This window comes from Mus pahari, chromosome 8, assembly GCF_900095145.1.
Source record: "Mus pahari chromosome 8, PAHARI_EIJ_v1.1, whole genome shotgun sequence".
Taxonomy (NCBI): domain Eukaryota; kingdom Metazoa; phylum Chordata; class Mammalia; order Rodentia; family Muridae; genus Mus; species Mus pahari.
The window spans coordinates 57,144,843-57,170,746 of NC_034597.1; the positions used below are offsets into that span (position 1 = coordinate 57,144,843).

Sequence of the window (25,904 nt, forward strand, 5' to 3'; positions counted from 1 at the left end):
GACAGCCACCAGAGGGCGCACTGTCCGTCCCTCCTGCAGGCTACCTAGTGGTCTTTGTTGCAAGGCGAGCTCTGGCTCTCATTCCGATCTTTGAGCAAATAGCCTTGTATTTGGTGAGCGCTCATTGTGTACAGGCAGAAACTGAGAATTGGGGGATGGGCAGGACTGGGGGTTCAGCCCATGTTGCTAAGAGAGGAGAGACAAATATTTGGTGGTCTGAGGTCTCTTCCCCTACTTCTAACTACAAAAAAGCCCCATGTCCCTTAGGTCTTGATTTCTAAACCATTGCTTATTCGTTAAGTGTTAGACTTCCGCTATACATGTGCCTTATTTTCAGTCACCTCTAGCTACTCTAAAGCTAATTTTGTTCCAAATTTCCTTAAATCTTACCACTAGCATAGTGTCCATACCTTGTTTGGATAATGGGTGGAGTTTTATTTTTGGTTTATACTTATTTATTTATTATTGGCTTCAGGAGAGAGGCCACAAAGTTGCCACTGTATAAATGTGGAAACCAGAGGACAACTCTCTAGGGGTCATTTCTTTCGGTACCTGGGCTGGGTGTCAGGGTGAGAGTGGGGACTGAACTCAGATCATTGAGTTTGGTGCTAGGGTCCTCTCTCCTGCCAGTCCTGGGTACTTAACAAGATCTGTAAACAGACAACCCCTAGTCCCTCCTGGACTTGGACAGCTTGGCTTGAGTAAATCTTACCACGGAGCTCCCAGGTACCCCAGAAATGCTCACCTGGGGGGCACCCTCAATGCCCAGCTGCAGTACTGCCTGGGTCTCTTCCAATGGGAGGCACCTGATGGATCTGATCTGCTTGAACTCGGCCAGGCAGGTGGGCTGTGAGGGAAGCAGGGAAGACCGAGGACCATTCAACCTCAGGATCTGACCAAGGAAACTGGTCAAGATGAGGGTGAGGATGAGGGGTGCACAATCTCTCTCGAGGATGGAGAGAATATCGCTGGCAAGTCCGTCTCAGAAACTGAAGATGCTCAGGTTGCAGAAGAAGAAAAGGGAGAAAGGTGCTCTTGCCAAGATTGTATGTCAGGTTGGGGGGAGGGGGTAGAGCCAGAACTGGACCCAGGTTCCCAGGAAGTCACTAGCTTGTTTTACCATCGAGGGAGGGACTCTTCCTTAGGCACCACAAGAACAGCTACTGCATTCTCTCGCTCCCCCACTACACCAGCATCACAGCAAATAACGAACGGCAAATAACAAACCATCTGACCCTCGCTGCTGTCCCGGGGCCCTCTCAACAAATCTACACCCACGTCAGACCCTTATAAAGTCTCTGCCCTGAGCAATGGCGGTTTACGGGGAGAAGAGCTGATGGGAGGATAGAAGGAGAGGCAGGGAGGAGGAAAGAGACCTGAGCCGGAGCTGGGTTGAGTCTCACTCCTCTCTACCTTTGTATCCTGACTTGTCAGCTGACGGATGCCTTTAGGGCCGATGACCAGGTCCACAGTAATGTTCCATCCTTGCTGGAATGAAAGCAGAAAGGGGACTGTTTGCCACACTGCCCAGCCATATTTAGGAGCTCCTTTAAAAAAAATTCTCATTAAAGTAGACAAACACCACCATCTCTCTAGCCCTTCCATTCTAAACTCCACCACACGGCTCGCCTCTTCCCATCCCTTTTCTTTCTTTGATCACCTTCCTCTTTCACCTCGCCCCCCCCCACACACACCCCGCATTGGTCCCCTGGGGTTCCATCCCAGAGGCCTGGAGGTCGGGCAGGGTGAGGGTAAGAGGAACGGGCCATTACAATGAGTTCGCAGCGGTAGGTCTCCTGATCGATGCTGGCGAAGCCTGCCAGGGTATTGAAGAATTTCATAACACACTCTTCCTCTCGGAGTGATGCGTACTGCTGGAAGGTCTGCTGGATCATCTTCCGGAACTGCTTGGGCTGAGCAGAGGAGGGGGGGGGACAGGGTCAACTCAGCTTCCTGTTTAGACCTTACGGAAAGGCTGCCTACCGCGACAACTTGTCTCCCAGGGTCCCCACCACAACAGACACTGAGCTGAAGATAGTCCCTGAAGCTCAGGACCGGCTCCACAGAAGCACCCGCTAACCCCTTTGAAGGAAGGTGGGAGGCATGGAATCCCACCACCCAGGTCACGAAAGGAATCAGGCCCCGCAGGCAGTTGTGAGCCAGGTGTACCTCATCCTGATTCCCAGGCCCGGAGGGCCTATCACGTACATCTGCTGTCTTATGTGACGTAGCCTAAGGCCATAGGTCCTCTTCTCTGAACTCTCTAGCTCTTGTCCCAGAACCCACAGCGAGCAGGGTTCCCTGGGCTCCCTGCTCTCTGCTTCTCTCACCTTTAAGTTTTCCTGCATCTGTTTTGGAAAAAACAGGTCCAGACCGACTTCTTTTCTGAAAGAAGGGAAACAGAAGCCACATTTGATACACTTGCTGAACTTCTGACCAACCAAAGGGAGGTGAGAGGGCCTGGAGACCAGGGAACTGAGCCCTAGGGCTCCTGGGGAGATGGGCAGGTGAACCGGACAGCGGGACACTGGGGGAGGGGTGGGGGAAATGCATGTCTGACACAAAACTTACTCCAGGAGTTCAAAGTTGGACTTCTTGTCCAGTGCATTGTGGGGCATGTCCTTGAAGAATCTCCTGTGGGAGAGAGGGAGAGGTGGCATGGTGAAGAGGGCCGAGGGCCGAAGCCTACAGAGTGCAGCACCCAACATCCATGTGCTGGCCTCTGAGCATCTGTCTCTACCAGATGTAGGGAGCACCGAGGGTGGGGCGGGGCGGGGCGGGGCGGGGGGAGCAAGACTTGAAGAGCAATGAAACCAGATATTTATGAAACCACGAGGAAAGAGGAAGCCAGTGAACTGAGTTCCCCAGAGATTCCGTGTGCCTCAGGGCTCTAGCCCTTGGATTTCTCAGATGTGTAGCTGAGAGAACAAACAGCAGCTCTGTAGGCATCAGCAAAAAAAAAAACGAACAGCCCTTGGGCTCAGATTATAATGGTGCTGACCACCAAGCCTGAGGACCCGAATCCCGTAAGTTGAACTTTGACCTCCTCACACACTATGACACATGTCCCCCCTCTCTGTCTCTGTCTCTGTCTCTGTCTCTGTCTCTCTCTCTCTCTCACACACACACACACACACACACACACACACACACACACACACCAGGCCATCATCTGCATTTGTTTCCACTGTTTGACATAGGAAAAGAAGTGACACAAAGTAAGAATGAGAATGAGAACACAATATGACAGGACCCTCCATATTGAATGTGTTTAAAACACCAGGGGGTAGAATGGAGTAAGGCAAAAAAATTAAAGTTTTTTTTTTTCTTATTCAATCGAAAAGGGACACATTCGACTGAGGATAGTGTGGTAGTAACAGTTCATGACTACCTGAGGGATATTATTAAATTCTAGTTAACAATATTGGATTATACCTCTATTCTCTCTACTTCCAAGCAAAGAGAAAAGGGTAGAAAGTCTTAAACCATATCGAATGAATGGAAGCTAGGAGATGAAACCAAGAATATGGTTATACCTGGACTCAGCCTGTGGCAGGAATGTCAAAGTCTAAGGCTAGCCCGAGTGTGTCCCTGGAGAATATAGGTTATAAGCTCCCTGTCTCAAAATTAAACTGAACTAAAAGAAAATCTATAGTCACGCTGTGTATGTTTTATTTCCTAAACACATTTCAAGTGTGCCTTGCATGGGTCTAAGTGTCCTCAATTGGGGGCAACTTGGCACTATCCCCCCATAGCCTGAAACCCCTGTCCACATCTGGAGGTGCTTTTGGTTGCTCCACATGCTGACAGCAGCATCTAGAGATGTATACTACAGTGTGTACACCGGAGAGCCCCATCTTGACAAGGAATTACCCATCCCTAAATGTCCCTAAATAGGAGAGAACTTAGAAAATGTAGAGCCATGGCTCTTCCCCTCTGCCACTTCTCTACTAGGTTTGGGAAACAGCAATGCCAGGAAAGAGGAATGAGCCTCTGTAGGGCAGGTCTGCAGACTTGAAATCACAAGATGAATGATAGCTCTAGGAGGAGGTTCAACTAGGAGTCCAAGGCACCTGTCTAGGGTGCTTCATCACCCACCCCAAGGGCCCTGTGGTTAAGTTCTCCAAGATCAATCATGGCAGCTTTAGAAGTTCCCCAAGTCAGTGTACCTGCTTCCTATGACATTTTCTAGAAAACCTCAGAGCAAGCCTTCCCGGGACTGTTCTAGTCAGTGTGGCTGTCCACATTCCCTGCAGGACTGAGCGAGCTATGACATATGTCCTGGGTAACTGTACACACTGGCTTCCCTCACATAGCCTTGTTATAATAGCACAAGTATCGGAACAGAACTAAAAAGGGGGGATTTAGTCCTTTGTGAGTTACCAAGTGTGGTGGTTTGAATGAGAATGGTCCCCAGTTGGTGGACCTGTTTGGGAAGGATTGGGAGGCGTGGCCTTGTTGGGGGAAGGCTTTGAGGTTTCAGAAGACTCTCAACATTCCCAGTGGATCAGAATGCGAGCTGTCAGCTGCTCCTAACTGTAAACCCTCTGAAACTGTGAGCCCAAATTAAATGATTTCTTTTATAGGTTATCTTGATCATGGCATTTTATCACAGCAATAGGAAAAAAAAAAAGTTGGTACCCAGAGTGGAGTACTGTTGTGACATACCTGATCATGCTGGTTTTGGGGGGAGGAATGTGGAAGACTTTGGAACTTTTAGCTAGGAAAGCAGGTGAATCCTTTAAGGGAGGCCTAATGGGCCATCCTAACATAGGCTTGGAAGACAAAGTGCTCAGGGCAATGTGGACTATGGAGGAGCCACTCAAGAGGTTTCAGAGGAGAACACTATTGGACACACGGCCATATATCATTCTTGTGATATTTTAACAACAACAACAAAAATAAATGAGGCTGCTGACTTCTCTTGTCCTTAGAATCTGCCTGATGCAAAGTTAAAAAGTGTTGGATTAGTTTTCTTGGTGGAGGAACGTCCAAGACAGCCTAATATTGATTCTGTCCCATGGTTGGTAATAAAGCATCAACAAGCTGGGCCTGGTGGTGCAGGCCTTTAATCCCAGCACTCGGGAGGCAGAGGCAGGCGGATTTCTGAGTTCGAGGCCAGCCTGGTCTACCAAGTGAGTTCCAGGACAGCCAGGGCTATACAGAGAAACCCTGTCTCAAAAAAAAAAAAAAAAAAAAAAAAGCATCAACAAAGGAAATCTTTTTGCAAGTGTGATTTAATGGGCCAGGCTCTATCTACATGGGCAGTCAAACGTGGCAGTGTCATCTACATGATCCTAGATTTCAAGTCAGGAAGGATACATGAGTAAAGGGACCATGGAGTCTTTCTCCATGGTTGAGGAGAGCCCATGAGGACAAGTGTGTGACTGGCAGGGGAGTCCCTACATGAAGCTACTGCGAAGCCACTGAATGAAGCTGGGAAAGCTAAGCCTGGATTGATCTGGAGATCCCAGTGTGCAAGAGGTGCTGGAGCCATGAGACCCTGCCAAGAAGAGCTACATCCAGGGAGTGGAGGCATCCCAAGAGAGAGAAGCATGGTGCAGTCAACAGAAAATGAATAGAGCAGTGGTTCTCAACCTGTGGGTCGCGACCCCTTTGGGTTGTTGCATAGTAGATCTCCTGCATACCAGATATTTACATTATAGTTCATAGCTATAGCAAAATTATGGTTATGAAGTAGCAACAGAATAATGTTATGGCTGGGGGTCCCCACAACATAAGGAACTGTATTAAAGGGCTGCAGCATCAGGGAGGTTGGGAACTCCTGGGGTGGAGCTGTCTCAGCCGTCTGACTTTAGTCATGGAGCAACGAGATCCAGAGTTTGCCCTTTGAGTTTTCAGTCTTGCATTGGCCCAGTATTTTCTCACGGTGTCTTCTCGTCTCCTTTTTTGAATTGTAATGTATATTCTTTTCTCTTGTATGTTGGAAGCATGCAGTCTGCCTTTTTTATTTTGTACACGGTTACAGTTTAAGAGATTGCCTTGAGTCTCAGAAGACTTTAGACTTTTAGACTGTGTTGAAACTGAAAGACTACCAGGGCTTTTGAAGTTGAACCATTTGCATTTCGCATTATGATCCCACGAGTTTACGGGGACCAGGGAGTGGAATGTGGTGGAATGGCCCCCATAGGCTCATATGTTTGACTATTCCAGTTGGCGAGCTGTTGGAAAGAGAAGGCATGACTGTGTTGGATGAAGTGTGCCTTTGGGGGTGGGCTTTGAGATTTCAAAGTATTCAAAAAAAAAAAATCTAAGACATCAATTCATTGATTTTTTTTTGTTTACCAGGGTAGACAGAACCAGCCACACAGTCTAGCATGTGGGAAGATGCATGAGCTGAGTGAGGGGCAGAAAAGGCTGCAAAGATGGAGAGACTCTCGGGCCGGCTCATCAGCCCGAGATGAGAGAGAGACTCTTGGGCTGGATAATCATTTCCTTAGATACATGCTTCCCCAGACCTGCTTTAAAGTTCTCTGCAGATAAAGCCAGGCAGGTAGCACCGTCTTACACAACTTAAAGAAGCCGCCCCAATATGGAAGCCTTTACCTTCCCGCACCCAACCATTTTATAACGTTAAATGTAAGAAGAGGCCTAACTCCGTGCTCTGCTGCACAGCGTGATGACGGAAGCTAACAACAATGTCATATTTCAAAAACAACAGAGGCAGATGTGTCAATCAAAAACAAAACTTCAAAATAGAGCTTTTTCTCAGGCGGAAGAGGGGAACGATAAGAGGTACCAGTTGTTTGGATTGCTTCTAGTATCCGTAGGGTGTCCCCAAGCCGAGCCTGCAATTCTAAGAAGCAAACACTAGGTGGCAGCAGTCTATGGGCGGGTGCAGACTCCTAACCGATCCACACCCAATCCCCAGGACTAAGGAAAATAAAGACATGCAAAATCTTGGCGGTAATAAAAATGTTAACTTGTTGCCAACATTTACAGGTTAACCACAAGGTCAAATTCCTTGTTGATGCTGTGAAGCATAGCAAGGTGAGTATTCTTTCTCTAATCCTAACCTTTCTTGTCAGTCACTACTTAACAAGTCCCGGTGACAGACTCACTATGATTCTTTGGCTCAGAAAGTTCTGTTGTCTCACTGGCTAAGGGAAATATTCCTGGTTCCATCTGGTCAAAGGTGATAAGTTACTTGGTCCTTCTGACTAATTCTAGCATATGGCCCATGAACTTCATATTTTAATGTGCAGTAGGGAACAAGAAAAAAGAAAAAAGTAAGTACTACTATTTCATTTTTAAAAACCGAATTCAAGGTCCCAGGCCCTAGGGGACCTGGGGACTTCCCTATAGCTGACCGGCTTCTCAAGGACAACTTCTTCATCTGCTGACAGGGTCAAACAAGTTCATGTTCCCAGGCCTAGAAATGAACACCTGTCCCACTTCTCCAAATGTTTTCTTAATGTTCTGTTAACTGGTAAAGAATATAGAAATTGCTGTTACCTAAACCAAGGTGCCTATGTTGTCAAAATGTGTAATCAATTGCCTGTTATGCCCTAATTAACTGTAGGAGGCTGACCTACTCCCTTCTCCACACATCTCTCTGAGCTCCAGACCCAATGTCTAGGAGAATGAATTAAGGACCTTGAAGCCAGGTGCCCTGGATATGGCCCAGTCTCCAACCAGTGCTCCCTTGCTTAGCCCATAATGTCAAAATACAATTGCAAAACACAAACTAACACTGCATCTCTCCCAGCTCCCCCTTGCTTTGTGTTCCCATCCTTTAAAAATGTTGTACAATCTCCCTTCGGGGATACGGTTCAGATCCTGAACTGGCCACCTTCCTGAACACTCAGAAAATAAAGCTTTCCTTTTTAAGCTTCCACATCTGAAGTATATTTTCTTGGCTTCCACCCTGGACCCAACAGTAGAATACTTACACAAAGTGATGTGTTTGGCATCTATAAAGCACCCTTCGATAAATAATAAATAAGTATCAATTAGCTATCATTTCAACTATGTGATTCCCTGGGAAAGGCAAAGCCATAATAATAAAAAGAATGTGTGATACTAATGTGAACCTTGATGTGAACTGTGGACTTTGAGTGATCCTGGTGCATCTGTGGGTATTCATTCACCATAGGAACAAACTTCTCCGCTCTTAAGGGATACTCACAATAGGGGAAACTCGTGTGTGTGTGTGTGTGTGTGTGTGTGTGTGTGTGTGTGTGTGTGTACGCGCGCATGTGTGTGTGTGCGTGCGTGTGCGTGTGTGTATGCTGGGCCCAGGATCCATGGTAAACCTCTGTGCCTTCTGCTAACTTTTGCTGTGAACCTAAAACTTCTCTAAATTAAAAAAAAAAAAAAAAAAAAAGAGTAACCTGAGCCTGAGGGGGTCTGCCTCAGTGCTAGAGGGCTTGCCTCGAGCACACAAAATCCTGTACCACAGATATAATTAAGAGTGGTAAGAAAAGGCCCTCACCCTCCCACTTGGCACAGGGACAGAGGGAGACTGCCTACTCTCCCTTGAACATCTTTCTTCCGTTCTGGTCACCCTTCCGCTGCCTGCCAGGGCCTGTGACCGCCTGCTCCTGGTCCCGCTCCCTCTCTTCAGGACTGTCCAGATCTCTGACCCCTTCTAGATTCAATGAATAAACAACTAATTCTAGAACGCTTTGTTATCGTTCTAAGGACTCTAAACATATTAACTAACTCACTCTTCCCAACAGCCCTCCAACATCGTTCAAGATGAAGAAATTCTGGCACAGAGAGACTACATAACTTGTCAAGGGCAGTGCAGCAAATGAAGACTCAGCATTCTTGTCTAGGCACCCCACGTTAGACCCTCTGTTCTTCCCAGTCAGCCCAATTCTTCTCAACAGGAACCAGTCTCCTGAGGTCTGATGTCACTCGTTTCCTGTCTTATGTGCACACCATGCTTCTTTAAACCAGGAAAGGATATGTTATTTTTTTTCTGGTGATGTCATTTATCTGTAGGCAGGTTATGTAATCCTTGATGTTGGTAGAAGGAGGCCAATTGCCCGTGAGTTTAAGTAAAGAACCATAGGTCTAGAAGATTCTGCCTGATGGTCTGATTTTCAGAAACGTGTCCTACTCTTGGTAAGAAATAGTAATAACCTGATTTTAAACGTCCACTCACCCCATCACCATGTAAGCCATGTATTCTATGTTGTCCACTTGAAGCTCACTGGGCCTGGAAGCCTAGTAGGTTGACATAGGTGTTTCCCACATACCCACTGGAATAGCACAGCCCTGGCCCTCAGAGTTAGAGCCTGATTCTTTCTCAGGACATCACCAGGATGGCAGGATGTTGGATCATGAAACAGTGTGAGTTTGGGGACAGCCCCGAGGTGACTAAGGATCGGATTCTAGCACACTATGCATGCTTGATGAGACTAGAGAGGCCAGTTCAGACACCTCTCTGGTTATCTAACCCTTGAGTGCCATGCTTGGCATTTGGACCATAACCACTATCAGTTTGAGGATGGTTGAAGGGTGCAAGAGTATGAAGTCATTTGCCAGCAGATCTGGACAGGTGGCTAACTGGAGTCTCAAAATAACACCACAGTCTAGCATGAGCCCCACAAATATCAAGCTCAATAGATCCGCTTTTTAGCATTGTCTCATTTCTGAGAGGAAGCCTGTGGCATCTGGTACAAGCTTCATGACTACAGCAGACACAGAAGACAGACAAGGGCACATGTAACAAACTTCATAGGTTCCCTGGTACACCAGCTCTGAGCACCCAAGACGACAGACCCTATACTGGAAAGTATTGGGTCCTTGCTTTTGTGGGACCAGCTGCCACTAACTGTAAGGAAATGAGAAGTCCTTAACAAGCCAACAACCTCAGACACTCAAATCAAAATGGAACCTTCGCCTTCTGGTTGCACAATCCCCACCATGGACCCACCCCGTCAACCTCTCTCTAAACCCCCCTCCCCCAGTGCCATGGGAGAGTCAGCAGAGTTCTGTTTTCAGTCAACGTGGATGGATGTCATGTCATGGGTGCCAGAAATCACCCAGAATGACACTTTGGGCCAAACAGAAGTGACACTTGGCAACGCTCCTTGAAAGTCTTTCAGCAATTCTGACCAAGCTAACTGCCTCTAAACCACCTCCGAGGCCAGCTAAAAGCTCATCTTCTAAGACCTTGTAGACCACAGGGCCAAGGGTGGGGTTTGGAATGCTAGTGTGTCCACCTCCCAGGTAACCACAATGTGCACTCAGATGTTGAAGCTACTTTTACACGGATGGGGGCGCAGAACAGGGGAGGGAGGTTGACCAGCAGGTGGCTGGTCAAACTGAAGGTGTTGTGGCCTTGGTCAAGACCAGGCTAAGCACATAGGTTTAGCCACAGGGTCCTCTTCTGCCCCAAATGGCAATGGGATACAACAGCCAAGGGTAAGACCTGGCTTCTTAGACTGTCCTGTCTCACTCTAACGATGTCATTCTAACGACGTCATCAGCCTGCCATCATAACGGTCATTTCTTCCACTCTCTCATTCCCTGTGGTTCTCCAGCCACAGCTTTTGCCCCCCACATTTCCTGGGTCTGGAATGCCCACTTCCTCGCCCTAACTCCACCCATTATCTGCTACTTGAAATCTTTCACTTCCTTCCAGGAACAGTTCAACTTTATTCTATCTGTTCATCTTCTCCTAGTAGGAGACGGTTTGAGACACACCCATTCTGTCTCTAATTATAAGGAACAGCACACATGCCATCTCCAGACACTGCGAACTGATTTGATGGTGTGCTAACCTAGGCACAGACTGAGTACCTACCTCTTGGAGCTTGGGATGCAGCAATGGGCAGCCCAGACTGAGATCCCTCCCTTTGAGTGGTTTCCTAGACTTGTGCTAGAGTTCTGGAAACGTCTCTGAATCACTGAGTAACAGCAGCAGTGATGGGCGGGTCAGAGAGACAGGCAGCTTAGAAATGAGGGTGGGGACAGGCAGTGGGGGAGGGGGGGACAGGCCATAGGTGGGAAGAGACCGGGTAGAGTGGGAGTGGCTCTTCTCCCTTGTCTATCATAAAGACCAGACCGTGAGTCCTTCAGGTTACTAGCCTCCTCTCCCCCTCTTCTTGTCTCTCATATGCCTACTTGCACTTCCTAGAAGAGGGACAAGCCAACAAGTCCAAAGCCAGGATGGAGCTTTCCCAGAAGAGGGCATGACCTACCTGAGCTCCAGACAGCCCAGCTGCAGAGCCATGCCTTCACTGACCTTGCTGGCGTAGCGTTGCATGTAGTCATTCCGGAGCTGATGGGAGAAAGGTCAAGGGTCAGACTCATGCCCTCGTTTTTTTTTTTGCTTCCTGGAGCAGAGGCCCTAGGAAGTAAACACACTGATGCTTCCAGGGCTTTGCCTCTCATGTGTGCATATTGGTGGTTTGAATGAAAATGGCCCCTATGGGCTTGCAAATTTAGATGCTGGGTCCCCTTCTGGAGGAACTGTTTGGGAAGGATTAGGAGATATGGTTTAGTGGGAGGAAGTGTGTCACTGGAATTGATGTTTCAAAAGTATAGAATACTCCCAGTATCTATCTGTCAGAGTCTCTCTCTCTCTCTCTCTCTCTCTCTCTCTCTCTCTCTCTCTCTCTCTCCTTCTTACCTACAGATAAGGATAGCTCTCAGCCACTGCCCTAGCACCATGCCTGCTGGCCTACTGCCATGCTTGCCACCATAATGGTCTTGAACTTACCCTCTGAACCATAAGCCTAATGTGTTTCTTCAGTGCATTGTCTTGGTCATGGTGCCTCTTTACGGCAATAGAAAAGTAACTAAGAACGTATTCCACCATGGAGAAGCATTTTCGTGCCTCTCTCCCATGGCCATTTTTTGATAGACTTGGGAGGCAGATGGATCTCTGTGAGCTCCCAACTTGGTCTATACAGCCAGCTCCAGGAGAACCAGGGCTACATAGAGAGACCCTTTTTCAAAAACACAAATAAAACAAATAAAATAAAAATGAGGCAGGCCTGGAGAGATGGCTCAGGGGTTAGGAGCTCTGCCTGCTCTTCCAGAGGTCCTGAGACCAATCCCCAGCGACCACACGGTGGCTCACAACCATCTGTAATGGGGTCAGATGCCCTCTTCTGGTGTGTCTGAAGATAGCTACAGTGGACTCATATGCACAAAATAAATAAATAAATCTTTGAAAAAGACTAAAAAGGAGGTGCTACAAAAAGAAAAATGGCTGAGGATTTGGTTTAGTGGAGGAATATTTGCCTAGCAAGTGTGATATCTTGAGTTTAGTCCTTATTGTTGTAAGTAGAATAAAAGAGAAAGAGATGGAAGGAAGGAAGGAAGGAAGGAAGGAAGGAAGGAAGGAAGGAAGGAAGGAAGGAAGGAAGGAAACGGAAGGAGGAAGGAAGGAAAGGAAGGAAAGAATGAAGATTGGGGGAGGAATCAGCGATTTATCCAAGCCAATGTTGCTAAGCAGTTATGTCACTCAGAGTCCACAAAACATCTGGGTTGATGTCTGGCCAACAGGAAGGGAGGTGCAGAGACAGAACGAAAGCGATAGCACCCCACTCTCTTAGCATTGCTTCAGAGCTTCCTCTGTGCAGGAGTTGTGGCAGCTACTTGTTTAGCCTGAAGGTGTGTGAGAGGGGTTCCGGCAGCTCAAGAGAGCCAGCTGGCACACTTGAAAGTTTTGTGAGCTGGCGGATGCCACGTTGGTGGCTTGAAAGAGGCCACAACAGGAGTATTTACACCATGGGAAGTGGTAAGAACTACAACTTGTTCTTCCTTGGGCCAATTCGCCAGTACTCTGTCATGGGTAGACGTCACTTGGTCCCTGTGACGACTCTCATTATCACTCTAAACTTAAAGAGGAGAAAGCACATTCATGTAAATGAAGTCCTTGGGAATACCAGGATGGTCAGTGGCAGAAGCAGCTGGAAACCACACCTTGGTGGCTTTTCCTGCTTTACAGGTACACGGTGCGGCCCCACAGATGGGAGCTAGGAGCATAAGAAACAGCCTGGGGGCAGGGGGAGGGGTGGGGAGCCTTCTAGAAGGCTGCCCTTTATCTTTCCATCTCCCCTGAAGACAGTGGATTCGTCTCGGCATTTAAAGTGCCATGAGACACTGGGGTGCTTTTCACCTGTTGATAAAAGTACAGCAACGTGGTCCTGTCTTCTTTCAGGCTCTCCATGAAGCCTTCGGGCAAGTAGCGGATTTGGAGGTCATACCTGCAACAAGACAGACTCTAGTTGTCACTGGGAAGCTGGATTCCCAAGAGAGCAGTAAGACTCACGGGGCCAAAGCTCCTCTACCCTCAGCCTGCAAGGGCTGCCCATGAGACTTGTTGGCACAGATACTAGTTTCCTTACTTCAAAGACCAGCCCTTGGCCTGGGCTCTCCTTCCTTCCCACCCTCTGCTCCCCCTTACCATAGCATGAACAGCATCTGGTCTGGAACTGTAACCTAGATACTATCCTGAAATGAGAATTCTCTACGGAATCCAGGTTAGATCTTAAAACTATTCTCATCCGGACATGGTGGGAGGACTAAGTCTGGAAAGCCACTCCAGTTTTCTAGAAGATTCTGAGCCTCGGGCATGCTTGAAGGGAGAATGACATTCCTACCTCCACTCAGCTTCCACGTGTAGACATTCATACTTGTCCTGCACTTCGCCCACGGTCATCTGTGGGTGCAGCCAGTGAATCTCGTCTGACTTCATGTGCTTCAGCCTCAGCCCATAGCATTCAGCCAGCTGGATGTTGGGCCCTATTCGCCCACTCAGGAGGATGGAGGTGATGATCTCCTAAGGAGGAGATGAGAGGGCTAAGGGTCAGGGATGCACCTCTGCTGGGCTCTCACAGGCTCCCCATGCACATCCCCTAACCCTGTGTGGCAATCTGTCTTGGCTATTATCTACTTCTGATTCTCTAACAGTGAGCACAGGCCCTGGGACAAAGTGTGCTCTGCCTGGTGAATGAACAATTTGGCAAAATGAGACAGACATAGAGGAAGTGGGAGGAGGTAGCAGAAGCGAGGACAAGATGCAGAGGCTGAGAGGCTGAGAGTACAGTTCAAAAACAATTAATACCAGCTGGGCATGTGCCACCAGCTGGGCATGTGCCCAGTGAAAAGCCCCTTCTGGATGGTTTCCAGTCTAGCCAGCAGGACGCAGTACAGGTCTTCTCCACACATGACGGCACTGAGTCCACGTGACTCAGGGAAGCAAGTAGGTGTTACCACTGCGTTATTACTGGTAAGTAAGCTGATGCCAGGACTAAGCTGGGATGGTGAGCCCTGGACCCCTGGACACCAATGTTTTGCTTTGTCAAGCTGACCTGGGGCATGGCAGAGCTGGAGGAGACAGAAGCTTGAGGCAGAGACAGACCCACGAAAAGATGATTTCAGGGAAGCTGACAGGAAGACACTAGCCTCTATGTTCTGCTCTTGGGTTTTTCTTTTTCTTTTACCCACAGTTTCAGCAGGTCCCACACCCACAGACCAGTGCTCCCACTTCTTGGCCCAGACACAGCCCAGCCTGATTACCATGAATGTCAACAGCAAGGCTTCCTGGAAGCCCATCAGAAGGCCCTGACTAGCCCAACTTAGCTGCTGCTAATCACATTTCTCCCTTGGTCCACTCCTGGCAGAGCAGAGATCCCTGGATGCAGACTTAAAACCTCACTAACACTGACCCTTGTGAGCTAGGAGTCTGAAATGCATGGATACCCAACCTACATCAGCCTACGCCAGACTGCAGGCTGCAGGCCGGCTGGGAAGAGGAAGGAGACTTCATTGTTTAGACTGTATGTTTGTTTTTTTTTTTTTTTTTTTTTTTTAAACATGCCTCCCAAGAAGTTGTCTAAGTTAGCAAGCAAAATGCAATTAATTCCATAATTGGAAATAGAAGCAGGCATGTTGCTTTTCCTCTCTCCTAGGAAAATGTCAAGACTAATATTTAAGTAATGCTGGTTTAAAATAATGTCCAATTAATGTCTTGCTCCAGATGCCTCCTTTCAATTCTCTTGAACTTCCATAAAACTCTCTTTCCTACAGAGAAAGACAACGGCTATCAGAGAAGCCCACTACCGCTCTGTGAGACGCATGGCGGGTGGGAGCGTGGGGACCAGAGTACAGACCAGCAATCCAATATCATCTCTGAAATCAGAACGGAGGCTGAAGGTGAAGGACGTGATCTACGGTGGCTCCAGAGAGAGAAGCATGGATGAGAATGTAAGGCCTACGTGGCGAGGCAGTCAGGTCTGCCATTGCTCATCTCTGCCCACTTGGTCACCCTGATAGTTTACCCAGAATCTCTCATGGCTCCACCAAGTCCCACTTACAGTTCCCACCTCTGGTGCTGAAGTGTAGAGCCTACCCCTTACCAAACTGAAACTTATTAGCTGAGCCCTTCATTTTGTAGTAGCTAGGAACCCTGACCAATGTAGAACTGAAAATCTCAGTTATGCAAAATAAGTTCAGGAGTACAAAAGCCCTCCGCATGTGCAGCCTGCTTCAGTGAATAGATGCTGCCATTCTTCAGTTCCCCTTTAAGGTGATCTATGTATGTACACACACACACACACACACACACACACACACACACACACACAAACGTTGTTTTTCACATCTTAGGACTATTCTTTGTCTAGGTCAACCCTTGTGGCTAACTCCTCTTCCCCTCTCATTGTTTTAATAAATTTTCCTATTCTACAATTTCATACGCATTAAATACAAGGTATTATATAGCTCAGGATGGTCTTGACCTTACAGTCCTCCTGCCTCAGCCTCCCAAGGGCTAGGATTACAGGTATGTATCACGGCACCCTGGCAACGTTTCTTGCTTGCTTGCTTTGTTACACTGGGAATTGAACCTAGGGCCTTATATATAGTGGGCAAGTGCTCTGCCACTGACCTACACCCCAGCTTTGTTGCTCCTTTTTGGAGATGACTGATAGTCTTCTGTATCAACAAACCACAGCATGTTTATTTAGCCTCTGTTCTAGAAACCCAAGGCATTTATGTATTTTTTATTGTCATGAAAATTTGAAAATTAATGTAAAGTATTTCTGGTATAAATAATACACTGGTGTTTGCTTGCAATTAATCCAAAGGAGTAGAATTATTGGGCCAAGGGTCAAGGGTCATGGACTTTATAAAAACCTGGCAGGGCTGGAGAGGTGGCCCGGGGACTAAGAGCGCTTATTGAAGACAGATTTGAACAGTTGGTTCTCTCCGTTTCTTTTCTTCATTTTCAAATTACTTCTTTGATAATTTTGTACATGCATACCTTCAGATCAAGATCCAGTTTTTCAAAAAGCTTTTCCTAAAGGTTTCAGATTTAGGCTTTTCCTAATAAATGAGGACACAATAGAGTCTGAGCAAAGTGGTTTTGTGAAAATTAAATTAGTTAACTCATTGGGGTGCTGTTTGGCTCCAGGTTAATACTCTTTTTCTTTAAATGAGCATACTTTAACACAGCAGTCTCTTACAGGATTCCCATTTAAACTGTATTATAAAAAAAACAATTTTGCTCTGCTCTATCTTTTTGATAACTCGTCCCTCCCCATCCCCCACACACCCTTATCTCTTTCCTTTTCTTGTAAGTGCTGATGGGCCAAGGGTCAGAACAGTAAGGCCGAGGAGCTGGCATTAGCAGCCAGCCCAGGGACAGAGAGAACTGAATGAGGGTGAAATTAGTTACCTACAGGGGAGCTTAGGAAAGGGAGACATGTATTGAAAAGAATGGACCCCTTCTAACAGTTAGGGAAAGTACTCAAACCATGGAGATGAGAGAGCTAAAGCAGACCACGCAATAAGGGATTGTTTTGAAGTTGCGATTTGCGTGACTGACACTGAAGGGGAGAGGGGTTGAGTTTTGAGTTGGTTCTACTAAAGGGCTTAACGAGCAATGCCACGTCAGAGTGGCTTCCAAGCCAAGCCTGAGTTTTAGTTTCCAAGCGCCATAAATCTGTAGAAGGAACCAAGGCCCTTGTAGAGATAGATGATTCCAGGGCTGAGAGGAAGACAGGCAGCACTAGGTGAGTCTGAAAAACCATGTGGACCAGAAACCAATGGCTGGAGTATGATGGGCATTGCTGACTACTACACTCCATCATCCTGAAGCACTCTCATGAGGCAAGGCAGGCATAGCTCAAGCCATACATTTCTTTCCTGAGGATGAATGTGGATGGTGCTGCAGACAGACAGCCTCACTGAATGGCACCGTTACCTTCCACCCATGTGACCAGACTGATTTACTGAGGTTGAGTTATAGAGGACTTGGCTGGTCTTTGTCCTTGGTTCCAAATCTTGGGATTTTTCCAGGAGGCAGAACTAGCTTTGTTATTCTTGTTGGGTTCTAACATATGGGGGACCCACAGTTTCAGAAGCATGGGGGAAGAGGGAGGGGCACCGGTCAATCACATCTTGGCTTTTTTAGATTGTAAAGACCAGCTGGATATGTTCTTGGAGAGCTGCAACTTAGAGTCTGAGAGTTAGCCCAAGCTTGGGGCTGGGAAGGGGGGTGTGTGTGATAGAAATCAAGTTGGACCATGTAGCCAAAGAGTTCACTCATCCTCAACCACGCCTTATTTCCTTTTGGAAGCTCTAATATATCTGAATCAGGATGTTCACCTGAGTCTTGGTGATGTACATTGCTTTGCCTAGCAGATGATGGATCTTGAGTATAGAAGCTTCCTGTCTGGGAGTCTCCCAGAAGTTCTGGGTGCTTCTTAGGTATTAACTCATATCCACTAGGATAAAACTACAGCATTAAGTATTGTACTTTCCCAGTTCTTTGACTTGTTCTAGTAATTCATTGAGCCTGAAGAGGAAGTGGGAACCTACTAATTCATAGCAAAAGTGTGGGTAACTCAGGATCTGAGGGAAAAGGGTGTCTGATGAACTGGGCCCTTAACCTGTGAAGTCTGTTAATGGTACAACTGAGGGAAATACATTGTGTCAGAACTTGCTGGCAAACTATGTCCATCCTTCAGACATGGCTGGGAGAAATGTGAGGCTCATAACCACACAGAAAGAGTATCAGCATCGTATCATGCAAACTAATGTGTGACCATGCACTTCAGAAATAGGGACAAGAGCACAGAGCAGGATCTGAACTGAAAGCTGTCTCCCTGAAGACTCGATGTTATGGTACCAGAAGGCATCATGCCACAGCCCTCCCTAAGGGTGCACACAAACCTTGGTGGTAAACAACAGCTGGACCCAACGGCCAGCCCAGTAGGAGGGAAATCATGCCTGATACTAGACACCTGGTCAGCTATCTGGAGTTAATAAAGCCAAGGGAGCTTAGAGGAGAATCTATAATCAATTCATTACTAAGCCAGCAAAATCCCCAACTACATTCTAAGAATGTAACCCTACACCCACACATAAGCAGAGTTCTCACCCCTCCTCAAGGAAACTCCTCTTTGCAACAAATGCAAACCATTACAGAAAACTTCAGCTAATCAAAATGAAGAAGGTGGAGCCCAGTCCCAGCGGATACATTCACAACACAAATCCTGCACCTAAGGCGCAGTGATCTCTATGGGAGAAGGGGCAGAGTAAGAGACAGAGGAACCCGGAGTTTATTGTGAGGTTTTGTCTCCTGGAAATGTCAGAAGTTACACTCATGAAGTCTCATCAACATGGCTGTGCAAACAGAACATGAACAAAACTGACACCAATGGACATGACAAAATTAAAGGGGGGGGGATCTCAAGAGGCCACAACCCAAGACAAGACAAGACAAGACAAGACAAGACAAGACAAGACAAAACTTCAGGCAACTAAGGAGTGCTGAGAACAGAGAAACAGTAGTCCCCAGGGAAGAGCGCACCATTGGTTATCCAATACAAAATGGTCAGCCCTGAAACCATACACAAGAATAACATTATACAGACTGAGCAGGTTGTGTGTATATATTTAGGAACACACACACAACAACAACAATTAAATAAAAAGAGGCCATGAATTTGAAAGAGAGCAAAGTGGGGTTCATGGGAGGAGGAAAAAGAAGGGGGAAATGATATAATTACCTCAAAATATAAGATATATATTTTTAAAAATTAGGCTGTGAATCTAGTTCTGACAAGAAAGATCTTCTAACAGGATGACAAGCTTCCTGGGCCACAGTGTCTCCTGTGATTGTCTACCCTTGCCCTATCAAGCTGCAGATGGTTCTGTAATCAAAGCATCCCCCATCTGCTACGTGCACACCATGAAGAGTGATGGGGCCATGGCTCCAGTGTGTACATCCCGCCTCCAGCCATGCAGAAGCCTGTGAGTCAAGTTCGAGGAAGAGAATAGCTTCCATTTAGGGGGCTCACCTCCCCTTCTGCCTCCAGCCCTGCCTCCCTTGGTCATTCACACATGCAAACAGCAGGGGCAACAGTGTTAGTGCTCAACCCCCAGCTCACCAGCTGCCAAAGCCAGTCTTTCTTTCTCTATTAATAAAGCACTCCTTAAAAATGACAGTACATGATGTTCCCCTACTCACTCAATTGCCATATGTAACCTGAGTTTTTACCGAGTGCTGGCTCTTTAGATAAGCCCAGAGTTCTTTGTGTTCCAGGAAGACCTCGCCTTTCCCCTACCAAGGCTTCTGGTGCTGAAGGGAAGGTCTTCTAGCTGCCTTGAGTTACAGTCTAGACTCAAAAAGCCTTCTGGTACTTTCTTGAAAATGTCTGTATTCCTCAAATTTTCCTTTCCTCTAGATTTATGTTGATTTATTCAAATTGTTAAATAGTATGAAGATTCCAGAAGGATTTTCCCCCCTCTCTGATCTTTGACTTTTTACTTATAGGTCAGAAACAAAGAAGGATTATCTCTACCTAGCTTGTCCCCACACCCACATACACTATGTGAGGACTTTTCAGTTGGTGGTAGACCACATTTAAGAAAGTAGTCCCATGAGGTGACATCATCGAGTGATGTCATAGCTGTCACAACTTGTATATTTACTCTCTAACATTCATTTGTATCTGTGTGGTGTGCGTGCATGCATGTTCACATATCCACATGTGTGTAGGTACACGTCGAGATCAGAAGTTTATGCCAGGTGTCCTCCAAAAGATATTCCCCAACTTCATATGTTGAGGCAGGGTCTCACTTGAACCAAGGATTCACTGATTTTGCTGGTTTATCTGGCCAGCTTGCTCTGGGGACACCATGTCTCAGTCCCCAGCGCAGGGGATCGCAGGTGGGCTCTGTGCTCACCAGCTTTGATGTAGGTGCTGGGAGTCTGAGCTCTAGTCCTTGTGTGGAGAAGAGGCCAGCAAGGATTCCTCCACAGGGGTCAAGGGCACAGCCCTACCCACACCTTGACCTTGGCTTTCTAGATTCCAGAGCTATGAGGCGATGCATTTCTGTAGTCTTCAGCCACACTACAGGGGGTATTTTGTTAGGACTCCTAGGAATCTAATAAAGACATTGGCCAAATAGGACTAAAACAACTGTTTGCGTCTGATCTTGGATCAGATGGACACACACCGTCTTTGAGTTCTAATCAGTGATTGGTTGAGGATTCCAAAAACAGTCCTGTCTCAAAAAGAATCTTCCCATGATAACTCTCCAAGAGACACCAGTGAAGGCTTAAGTTTATTTCCAGTTCTTTTTAAATGGCAGACGAAGGTGTTTGGATGTATGACACATAACTGTGACTGGCCTGCCTTATGTACGTTCCAAGTACATTAAGAGCTCAGACAATGCTTGGTACACACTAGCTATTCAATAAATAGTAGTTATCATGATGGCACCATAGGTAATGATGAGATAGTTTGGGTGGATGAGGATGCTACCAGGAACAGAAGGAAGATTATAAATAATAAAAATTGGCCCAGATGATCAGGCCACACCTAGAGCTGATCTGGCCATACCTGCCCTCTGGAAGAAATAGTCCAGAGGAAAATGACTTCATTCTGCCTAGTACAAAGAACTGTGAGAGTTTTACGGCATAAGCATTAATCCCAACACAGCAGTGTCTTCATTACCTTTTTTGTTCTACATGGAGATAGAACTTCCAAAAGGGAGAATAAAAAGATTTTGAGACAGTAGCATGTGTCTTATCTTTAACTGACTTGGAGCATAGGGGTTGTCTTCAAAAATAAAAATACTCTGTTAAATATAGACCTGTTCTATTCAAAATTCTGATTGTTAATATGCCACAAGGAAGAGCTCTTAATGCTAAGATGAACTTCAGGAGGAAGAAAGAATGAGAAAAGGCAAATAGGAAAGTACCAGGCAAGTTAATGTACTTTTAAAAAAAGTAAAATAAAATAAAAGTTCCCTGCTACTCTGATACCTTTTAAAGTAATGACTTTATAATTCATTGTGGAGTTGGCTTGGGGGATGGGTCATATGACTTGCTTCAGAATGAACAACTGGGGAGTGTTATGGGCTGTGGGGGATGGATCTAGATTATTCACATTGGCTATAGTGCTTAATCATCTGTACCAGTGAGGCTCATCGGGGTGCTGTTGACATTCGGGGCATGTGCTGGCTAGTTTTATGTCAATTTGACACAGCTAGAGTCACTGGAGAGTGACTGGACTAGAGTCAAATGAGATAGATAATGCTTCTATAAGATTGGGTTGTAAGCAAGCCTGTAGGGCATGGCTAGATAGATTAGTGATTGATGTGGGAAGGCCAAGCCTATTATGGGTGGTGCCATTCCTGGGTTAGTGTTTCTAGAGTCTATATTAAAAAAAAAAAAAAAGTAGACTAGGCAAGCCATGATGACCAAACCTGTAAACAGCACACCCTCCATGGCCTCTGCATCAGCTCTTGCCTCCCGGTTCCTGCCCTGTTTGAATTCCTGCCCAGACATCCTTCATGATGGACTGCAATGTGGACGTATAAGCCAAATAAACCCTTTTCTTCTCAACTTGCTTTTGGTCATGGTGTTTTGTCATATTAATAGTGACACTAACTATAATGGGGTAAAAAGATTCTTTGTTGCATGTGGCCATTTAACACCCAGGGCCATATCCCACTGAAGTTCAATCTTCATGTCCCAGTCTTGGTGTCAACAGCATGGTAGAATTCTAACTAGTCTCTAGAAAGAGGGCTTCGAGAGATGGTGACAAGTTCTTGCCTAAGATCTGGATAGCCAGTAGAGATGGAGAGCAGTTGGGTGAGCAGGAGAGTGTTATGAAGACTGTAAACCACATTCAAAACTTGGGTACCACTGAAGTTAGCATCACAAGCTAGGGAACGGGATGCAGTTATCTAGGAAATGACAAAGTTACACTGGAGGAAGGCTCAATAGCAGTGTGCTTCCTGTCTCCCACAGGACCAGAGTTAGGTTCCCAGCACTCATGTCAGGTGACTCTATCCACTGTAACCTCAGCTCCAGGGAATTCAATGCTTTCTTCTGGCTTCTGCAGGCAACCTATACACAAACCTAGCACACATTCACACAGATAAAAAAAAACATAGACATAACTAAAAATAAATCTTTTTTTTTTAAGTGACAAGGCACCATATCTCTGACAGCTTCACAGGAAACTAGACACAGGGCAGGGCAGCACACAGGCTTTTTGGTGACTGAGACCCTTAGCAATGGGGGAAAATGACAGACTTGTATCATCTGGACTCAGCTCCCTGACCCAAGTTGGGTGTCAAAGTAATATGTATATGAAACACCCTTACATTAAACTCACTGCACATACCTGAAGGTAACACTAATAATTTCAACCAGATAGCTAACAGGGAATTGATTCTTCCGAGAAGATATGCCCACGTCCTCACCCTTAGATCACATTTCAAAAGAAGCTCTAAATAGATATAATTAAGTTGAACAACTCAGTTTCCAGCCTTTCTAAACTTTCTGTGTGGCTGTTAATCAGGGGTGTCCTTATGAGAGCTATGGTAAAGAGGGCAGTAGGAATAGAGAGGCAGAGTAAAGTGATGCTACCAAAGCCCAGGAGCAGTAGGAGTCACCACATGTGTTTCTGACCCCTGTACTTGGGACTTTTAGTCTTTAGAGCTGTGAGAGAAACATTTCTGTTGTTTTAACCACTGTTCTCTAGTAATCTGTTAAGGTGGGGTAAGGAAGTAAAGACAATAGCTATGTGAGTTCCGAATCCTCGATTCAGAGAGCTGATATTTTTCAACTAGTGGTAGCAGAGAAAAATACTAAAGTTTGCACAACTTATCACTCTGAAAGCATTCATTCCGAAGTGATAAAAGCTCTCAAGAGGATATTCAACCACGAAACTATCGGATCAAAAAATAGAACAGCAGCACCGACACCTGCCTCCTCCTTCGCAGACGTCACGAGTCTATGCACACAGATAAATGAAGAGAGACCCATCCAGCTTCACATCTTCTTTGTTCTCAATGCGGTGAGTGTCTGTATGTGTGAGGAGCTGGAGGCACACACAGGAAGTGAGAAGGGGTGCAGAAAAGAAGAAGTGTGTATTAATGTGCCTCTTTTTATGTCACTCTGTGGTGATGGTTTGTGGTTTCCTGGCTGAGCCCTTCCTGCCCGTTTCGTGGGCTGGTCTTATGTGGGGGGCTAGCCTGATATGGGCTAAGCCTTCCCTCAGGAGTAGCTTTCCTGAACAGGGAGCCCTCCCCTTTCTCTCCATAGCTCCTCCAACCTTGAGGCGTTGCCCTTGTGCCTGTGAAGGAGGGAAGTGAGGAATACTTAGGCGACAAAGAATATGGCCTCTGGGCCAGGGACTGCCTGCCAGCCTTAGGGAGCTCCTGCCCTGGTCCTGGTGCTAATCTGTCCCTTCTGCCATCACAAAGTTCCTTACTGATCAGTTATAGACAGTGAACATACATTGCTTACAGTTCTGGGAAGTCCAGGATCAAAGATCTGGCATCTGGCAAGGGTTTCAAGATGGAGCCTATGCTGGATCCTCACATAGGAGAGGGGGATGGCCAGGAGTCCTCTCTTTGACATCTTTTCAAAAATGATGTTTACATTTTTATTTTTAATTATGTGCGTATGAGAAGAAGAGCTGTGTGCATGAGTATAGTGCCTGTGGAGGCCAGAAGAGGTTTTTAGGTACCCTGATACTAGAGTAAATGCAGTTGTGACCCACTGATATGGGTGCTAGCAACCAAACTTCAGTCTTCAGCAGGAGCAGTATGCAAACTTAACTGCTGGCCTAGCTCACTGGGCTCTCAACCTCTTCTTAAGCACTTCTAATGCCATTCATGATTTCATCACATCCCCAAAAGCCTCGTTTTCCCATGTTGCCATATTAAATAATAAGTTTCAACATCAGTATTTTGGGGGAACACACCAATATTCAATGCTAGTTCTTTCCAAAGGTTCTTATTTCCCTATCTATCATATTAGGGATTAGAACTTCAACATACGAATTAAGGGGTACAAAAGCATCCATCCCCTAATTCCCTGTATCTAGTTAGGTGACAGGACTAAACTAGAAGCCCTTGGGGTAAGTGTCTTGATAAGCTAGGGCAGGGCCATGTATTACAATACCTTAATCCTCTTCCTCTGGGGAGTCTGGGAGGCTTGTGGGGATGGACAGGTCATGGCAGTGAGTGGAAGTGGGTGCAGAGCCTGCTGCTTTGGGGGGCTGGATTCTACCCTCCTCTTGTCAAGCAAACAGCACCGAAAGGACATCTGCAATCTAGAGAGCCCACCCACCATGGGTGGAAGGATGCATCTGGACAGGGTGGAGAATGCTCTAGAAGACTTCAAAACAAAACCAAGGTGAATTCTTTCCTTCTTTTCTTTTTTTCTTTGTGTGTGTGTGTGTGTGTGTGTGTGTGTGTGTGTTTAAGATTTATTTTATGTGTCTGAGTACTTTGCTTGCCTTTTTAAAACCCACATGAGTGGCTGGTGCTCACAGAGACCAGAAGAGGGCATTAGATTCAAGATGTGTTGCAGACCTGTGAGTCCCCATATAGGTGCTGGGTCCTCTGCAAGAAGAAGGTCTCTTAACTGCTAAGTCATATTTCCAGCCCTGTCCCTTTTTAAAACAGGGTTTTGCTATGTATTTCTGGCTAACCCAGAAGTTATCCTGTGACTCAGACTGATCTCCAATTTCCAGAAATATTCCTGCTGTGGCTTTCCAAGTGCTGAGATTACAGATATGAGCCACTACACCTGGTAAAAATACATCTTGACTTTACATTTGTACAAGGTAGGGGCTTGAAAAGGGATCTAGGATGAAGATGGTGCTGGACTCTGGCAACTCTTGAGATACATTGTATCATCACATAGATGAAAGCAGCTCTTGAGATACATTGTATTACTCCATGGGTGAGAGGGCCTCTTGAGATACATTGTATCATCACATGGGTAAGAGCAACTCTTGAGATACATTATATCACAGGCACAAGCTCCCCCTTAGCTTAATGCTTTCCCATATGAAAAGAGGAAGTTCTAATGAACAGAATCAGGAACAGAATGGACTATAGTAAGAGTCAGCCAGAAGGAGAAGAGAGTGTGAACTAGCCCTTCAGCATCCTGATCAGAGAGGAGCATGACACTTAGACCTGGGTGATGGTAAAATTTACCCTCTAGCTCATGGTTGGATTGATATTAGCAGGGCACTCACTGCTAATCATCCTTGGACAGTGCATACAAACTGGGATGGAACCCAGGACTATGGTCACCCAACCTGCAAATGAGTTGGGGATGGGAAGGAGGGGAAAGAAAAGGAAAAGGTACTAGAAGGCAGATTTTAAAAAATGTGAAGGATGATCCTTGTTTGCTAGGTGTTGTTTTAATCCCTTTCCTAGACAGGCAAATTAGCATGTTAGAGGAAAATATAATGACATAAGCTTCCACCTGTTATGAAGACTCAGAACTCCTAACAAACATGATTTCAAAGAAAAAGAAGTAGGAATTCAAGAAGGGCAGCACCCATGTCTCATTTGGGCACTGCTGGTCTCGTTAGCCGCTGCCTGCTTTCTACAAGGACTTAGGCTCCAGGGCCAATGATTAGTCACCG

General features: G+C 46.3%; 1 protein-coding gene across 5 annotated transcripts in view; it reads right to left on the reverse strand.

Annotated features, from left to right (window-relative positions):
* The window catches only part of Ptk2b (protein tyrosine kinase 2 beta), a 121,226-nt gene that overhangs the window by 23,025 nt on the left and 72,297 nt on the right, over positions 1-25,904 (reverse strand). For all 5 annotated transcript variants that reach the window (XM_021204087.2, XM_021204085.2, XM_029541375.1 and 2 more), the window contains exons 3-10: positions 13,590-13,768; positions 13,106-13,193; positions 11,178-11,257; positions 2,572-2,634; positions 2,331-2,385; positions 1,773-1,913; positions 1,414-1,488; positions 746-847 (exon numbers count right to left, since the gene is read on the reverse strand). In XM_021204087.2, coding sequence (XP_021059746.1) covers positions 746-847; positions 1,414-1,488; positions 1,773-1,913; positions 2,331-2,385; positions 2,572-2,634; positions 11,178-11,257; positions 13,106-13,193; positions 13,590-13,768 — 783 coding nt within the window. The remainder of the gene's footprint in view (positions 1-745; positions 848-1,413; positions 1,489-1,772; positions 1,914-2,330; positions 2,386-2,571; positions 2,635-11,177; positions 11,258-13,105; positions 13,194-13,589; positions 13,769-25,904) is intronic.